Source organism: Carlito syrichta, unplaced genomic scaffold (assembly GCF_000164805.1).
Source record: "Carlito syrichta isolate Samal-C Ts95f unplaced genomic scaffold, Tarsius_syrichta-2.0.1 Scaffold287494, whole genome shotgun sequence".
NCBI lineage: Eukaryota > Metazoa > Chordata > Mammalia > Primates > Tarsiidae > Carlito > Carlito syrichta.
This window is the reverse complement of record NW_007231590.1, coordinates 47,387-53,146: the sequence shown is the minus strand read 5'-3', so window position 1 is coordinate 53,146 and position 5,760 is coordinate 47,387. Positions and strand designations below refer to the sequence as shown.

Sequence of the window (5,760 nt, the reverse complement as noted above, 5' to 3'; positions counted from 1 at the left end):
AGGGGTCTGGGGGGTGGGGAGGGCTGGGACAGGCGCAGGAGCTCCTCCAGCAGAAGCCAGTGGCCTCTGCAGACCCTCCTGCCGTTGGGCTGCGGCTCGGTTTCCCTCTCTGAGGCCCGGGCTCCCTCGCGTGCCCTGTGGTCACAGGCAGGACACACAGCCCCCAGTGGACTGAAACCACGCGCGTGTTGGCGAGGCCCTCGGATGTGGCCCCGCAGATGCTTTTCCCTCCTGTGTTTTGGGCTTTATAATTTTTCGACAGTGAGCATGTCCTTTTTTAATGTTATCGAAAAACAGAAAGTTCTCAAAAGCAAACTCATGGTGGCCGAAGCGTTGTCCCGACTGGAGCAGGTGGCGGCTGTCCCCCGGCCCGGCTGGCCTGCTGGGAGGGCCCGTCGGCACCTCCCCGCATGCAGGTTTTGCCAGACCCGTGCGAGCCCTCAGGGTGGCCCTGCCAGGGTCTGCAAAGCAGGCCGGTGCCAGGCCCTCCCGTTCCCCTCTGGCCTCCCAACCCCCTTCCTGTGGCCAGGGCCTTGAAGGGAGGGGACCTGGCTCATTTTCTCGCAGGCGTCTGGCCTGTGCCTTGGCGGAAGGCAGGGCCTTGAGGGGCCCACGGTGGCAGGTGTGGCCCTGAGCTGCTTCGGCCGAGGAGGAGCTTTCTAGAATCCCACCCCCTGCACCCCCACCCTGCAGAAGACCAGCTGCCACCATTTGCGGTGGAAGCAGGAAACCTGGCTTCATCTCAGAAACGCCGATGTGGGCCGATGTGTTTTTTTACGGGATGTCTGTAAAAACCTGTCTTTTTCATTTTCGACTGACTTTTCATTTTCTTTTTTTTTTTTCTTTTTTTTTTTCTTTTTGAGTTGGAGTCGCACTCTGTCGCCCAGACTGGAGTGCAGTGGCCGCTCCTGGCCACCGCAGCCTTGACCTGCCCCTGGGCTCTGGCGATCCTTCCATCTCAGCCTTCCACGTAGCTGGAACTACAGGCACGCACTACCACGCCCGGCTGATTTTTTGATTGATTGTAGAGATGAGGTCTCGCCAAGTTGCCCAGGCGGATCTCGAACCCGTGGGGCTCAGGCCATCCGGATACTCACCTCAGCCTCCCAAGGCGCAGGATTACAGGCTGAGCCACCGAGCCTGGCTGACTTTTCCTTTTCTTCACACTCTGATGCGACACGTTGATATAAATGTGCACGTTTGCCCTCATCGTAAACACCAGTCACTGTTTTACTTTACTAGATTTTAATGTTGCCATAGACGTGTGTGGTGGCAGGTGAGGCCCGAACCGAGCCTCGGTCCCCTCTGCACAGCGTGCCCGCCACCCTGCGTCCCAGCCCCTGCCTGTCAAGCGCTTCTCCTCACACTGTGGACCTAGCTGGAAGGAAGGAGGGAGGGAGCAGAGAAAAGGAACCATCCCGCCCTCAGCCTTCCTGCACCACGCGATCGTGCTTTCAGACTGCACTCTGGCATCTGGTGGGCGACTTTGTATGGGTGTCGCGCTTTTCTGTCTGCCGAGTTATGTGAAACTTGCCCCTTTGGCACTCTTCTCAGTCTAAAGGTCCTTGCACGTCTGATGACTGCCAAATTCCTGCACACGGAAGTTCGAGAAAAGGGGGGTGCTTACGGCGGAGGGGCCAAGCTCAGCCCCAGCGGGCTTTTCACCTTCTACTCGTACAGGTAAGCTCTCCTCTCGGCCGGCGCTGCGCGTGTGGGTCTGCACGTTGTGCCCCATGCAGTCGCTGGCTCTGTGGCCTCTCACCCTCACATCACCCACTCTGTTGTCTTCGATCGCGGAGTGAACCAGAGAAAGTTGCCCTTGCCGATGGCGGTGTTCACGCCTGGGCATGCGGCCTCCCAGCAGCGTCCTTCCTGCTGCAGGACGCAGAGGCGCGGAGCACAGGCGGGAAGCACAGGGCGTCGTGTGGCCCCAGTGGGCGACTTCACACGCATCCCAGTGTGCCTCTGTGGTCCGCCGCAGCCACAGTTTTGCTCCCATTTCAGTCCCTCAGTCGAGCCGGGCCAGAAATGTTAAACGGAAAGTTCCAGACGGAGCGGACCGTAAGTTCAGAGTCGCACGATGACATCCCACACTGGTCCCGCCACCTGTCCGGTAGTCACTTGGGAGCTGTCTAGGCAATCAGACCCACCCTCAAGGATTCACAGTGCTTTCTTCAAGTGACTCTCATTTTACTTTGTTATAACAGTACATCAACGTTTGTAGCATGTTGTATTTTATTATCACTTGTTGTTAATATCTTGCTGTTCCTGACTTATAGATGTTATCCTAGGAAAAAACATGACGTGTATAGGGCCCGGCACTATCTGAGGTTTCAGACCCGCCCTGGAGTTTCGGGGTGTGTCCCCGGGTAGGGGGCTGCCTTGCGAGCAGGAGCTTTCTGAGCTCATTTCCGTCGCAGGGACCTGGTGTGGCTGCTGTTCTGCTCGTGTGCACAGACACGGACTGTCACCCTCTGCCTAGAGTGGTTCTCAGTGTCCTGTGGCCCCGCTTGCCCAGGGTAGGAGCGAGTGCTGGAGCCGCCTGTCTCGGTCCTCCCGGGCTCCACTTCCCTCGAGACTCCCCACACGCTCTGTTTCGGGACAAGACAGGAGACAGAGCGCGGCCCTCCCCTCGCGCCCACGACCGTCCTCTCAGCACCGTGTTGGCGGGCGGAGGGCTGCGCACTTCACCTGCAGACAGGGAGACCTCTCGGGTCAGCTGGCTCCAGCGCGGGCCTCCGCTGTCTTTGGGAGGCGAGGGTTTTCCTTCGGCCTTCCTTCACCCCCGGCACTCGGAGGTCCCCCTCAGGGGTGTCAACAGGTTGCCAGTGATGGTACAGGACAAACGAGTGCCGGCACAGATTTTTCAAAACAGTGTTTTCCATTCAGTGTGCACAAAAAAGCAAATGCACAGATGGAATACATACTGAGATAGGATCGATGACTTGAAGTGGCTTTCAGGAATCACAAGTGCATCCTTCCACATTTACACAATAGATTACACATTATTAACGTGGGAGGAAGAAAACGAGTCTGCATTGTCTGCTCCAATAGAAAAACACCAGGCGGAGGATGTCCCACACATTCCTGTTGCACAACATGTGTCCCTGGACTTGCAAATGCGTGTCGAGGCGGAGGCGTAGGATCGCCTGAGCTCAGGGGTTCAAGACCAGCCTGAGCAACGTGATGAGACCTCGTCTCTACAATAAATCAAAAAATGAGCCAGGTGTGGTGGCATGCACCTGTGTTTTCAGCTACTGGGAAGGTCGAGGCAAAAGGCTCTCCTGAGCCCAGCAGGTCAAGGCTGTGGTGGCCCGGAGCATGCCACAGCACTCCGGCCTGGGCGACAGAGCAAGGCTCCGGCTCAGAAACAAAAAAAGAAAAATGTAGGATTTGGGGTTTTTCTGGTCGTAAGTTCGTTCCTCAGTGTCGAGAGTTCCATTATAAGCCAAACATCACTACAGTAAACCAGTGGGCTCCAACGCTCATTAGCGAATACGCAGCGGTTCACTTTCACTCTCCTGTGGAAGAGGTGCGGTCAGGGGCCCCGCGCGATGGCTCCGCGTGCCAAGCGTTGACTCTTCCACCCAACCCTCCTCCGTCCATGGGGCCCCCGATGACCTCCCGGAGGGGTGTCTCTGAATAGCCTGGTGACGGTTATGGCCAGGCCTTGTCTCCGAGGGAGGGAGAGACGTCGAAAGGCTCATGTGGCCCGACGGAGCTTTCCCAGAGTAGCTGCTTCTGTGGGCGGGCTCTTGAAGCCGAGCCGTTAGCAGACAGGAAGTGCGGCCGAGCTGCTCCGTGCACGCGGCTGTCCTGAACGCATCCGTGACGCTGGCCCTGGGCTCCCTAGGGATCCACACTCCACAGAGACGCTCCAGGCTTTTGGGAGGGCCGTGGACTGGGCCAAGTCCGGGAAGTTCACGCAGCAGGACGTCGACGAGGCCAAGCTTTCTGTTTTCTCCGCCGTGGATGCTCCCGTCGCTCCTTCAGACAAAGGTACTGGGAGTCTATCGCGAGCCTCAGCACAGTCCCCGGGGACTCCCGCGGCGCTGTCCTCCCGCCTCCCTGTTCTCCTTGTGAGACGATGTCACATTTGATGCTAAACACCCGGAAGCATGCTTCTTGACCTCCAGGCAAGAGCATCCTGGTATTGGCTGTTCAGAATTGTCAAATTACGTCGTTTTGCGTGATCTGAGGGGATTCCTCGCTCATGAGGGAAAAGCAGATGTGGCCCCAGCAGGAGAGCGGCCACGCCCCTCCGTGAAACTGCGGGCTCCCATGGGGTCTGCCTGTGCAACCCCTCCTTGGGCCTTTCGGCCACCGACACCCTCATGCCACCCTTCCTGAGGCTTTGACTGCACGAGAAGCGGGCGCTGGTGGGGCCGGGCGACCCTCTCTTTGGGGATCGTGTGTGTCACGTGACCGTGGAGACATGCGCAGAGCCCTGTTTTGTCCCTCAGGCCTGGACCACTTTCTGCACGGGCTCACGTACGAGATGCGGCAGGCACACCGGGAGCAGCTGTTCGCCGTCAGCCATGACAGGCTCGTGGCCGTGAGCAGCAGGTGAGTGGTGTGGCCATGTGTGGTGTGGCTTTGTGTGCGTGGAGCCTGGGCTCACCGTCTGCCCTTTCTCAGGTACTTGGGCGTCGGGAAGAGCACACACGGGCTGGCTGTCCTGGGACCCGAGAATGCGAAGATCGCCAAGGACCCCTCGTGGATTGTACGGTAGCCACCGGTGTCTCCGACACACAGGGCTGCGGGAGCCTGCACGTACGGACTGTGTTGGCGTCACCTCGTGGGAAAGAGAGGAGGGTCAGAAGCGTCACTGCTGTTTCCAAAAATGCCTCAAGTCCTGCCGGAGGGACGGACTGGCCCGTCAGAACCTCCCCCCTCCTGAAGAAGGAAGCAGTGCCCGTGAAGAAATGGACGTACTCACGCACTGAAGGCCAAAGGTGCACGGATGACGCTCTTAAGACTTTCTATGACGACAAAGCTTATTTTACCTTTTTAGCCCTAGAACCTTTATTTCAAAAAGCTAAAAATAAAAGGCATCGCTGAGCCTCCTGCTTCCGTCATTATTTTAAATGACACTTGGGCCCTTGATTAGAAGTGAACACGTGAAATGAAGTCAGGGACAGGCTGGCCACGTGGCTGCGTGGACTACGAGGCCCGGCAGGACGTCCCGCGGAGCCGGGACAGGGGACCCGCTGGAGGCCCCGTCCTGGGGGCTGGGGGTGTGGCGACAAGCGTTGGCTTGTCTTTACTGGGACAAAAGCCCTCGGCGCCCGTCAGCCTACAGCGTCCCCCCAAACTCCGCAAGGGCCTGTTCTTGTCTGCCCTCTGCCACGTGTCTGGGCCTCGCCCGCAGGGACTAGAGCTCAGAAGTGGTGGAAGGTCCGGGAGGCCATCACCAGATGCCACCGTCCATCCGCCCAGACAGCACCTCGGAGCTGTCTGTGGGCCCCAAGTTGGGTCCACCAGGCCTGGCTCGGTCCCCAGCTGGGCCTGGGTCTCACTTCTTCTGAGTCCCCAGAGTGGCTTTAATGTGCAGCCAGGCTGGCCATCCAGGGCAAGTGGGTGAGGGTCATGGCTTTATTTCTGAAGTCTGCACCTCTTCGCATCCCAGCAGTGTGTGGCCTGGGTGAGAGGGACCCGCCGGGCGTCCTGCCCGGTGTCTTCCATGGGACACTTGGACATGCCGAGGGGGGTTCTGGGTGTACTTCCCCTGGCATGTCTGCCACTTGTCAGACGCGTCTG

At 58.7% G+C, this 5,760-nt stretch overlaps 1 protein-coding gene across 1 annotated transcript in view; it reads left to right on the top strand.

Annotated features, from left to right (window-relative positions):
* Positions 1 to 5,063, top strand: part of PITRM1 (pitrilysin metallopeptidase 1) — a 31,460-nt gene extending 26,397 nt beyond the window's left edge. Inside the window, exons 23-26 of the mRNA XM_008052762.2 lie at positions 1,555 to 1,680; positions 3,854 to 3,999; positions 4,464 to 4,566; positions 4,639 to 5,063. Coding sequence (XP_008050953.2) covers positions 1,555 to 1,680; positions 3,854 to 3,999; positions 4,464 to 4,566; positions 4,639 to 4,732 — 469 coding nt within the window. The 3' untranslated portion in view covers positions 4,733 to 5,063. The remainder of the gene's footprint in view (positions 1 to 1,554; positions 1,681 to 3,853; positions 4,000 to 4,463; positions 4,567 to 4,638) is intronic.
* The last annotated feature ends 697 nt before the right edge of the window (positions 5,064 to 5,760 follow it).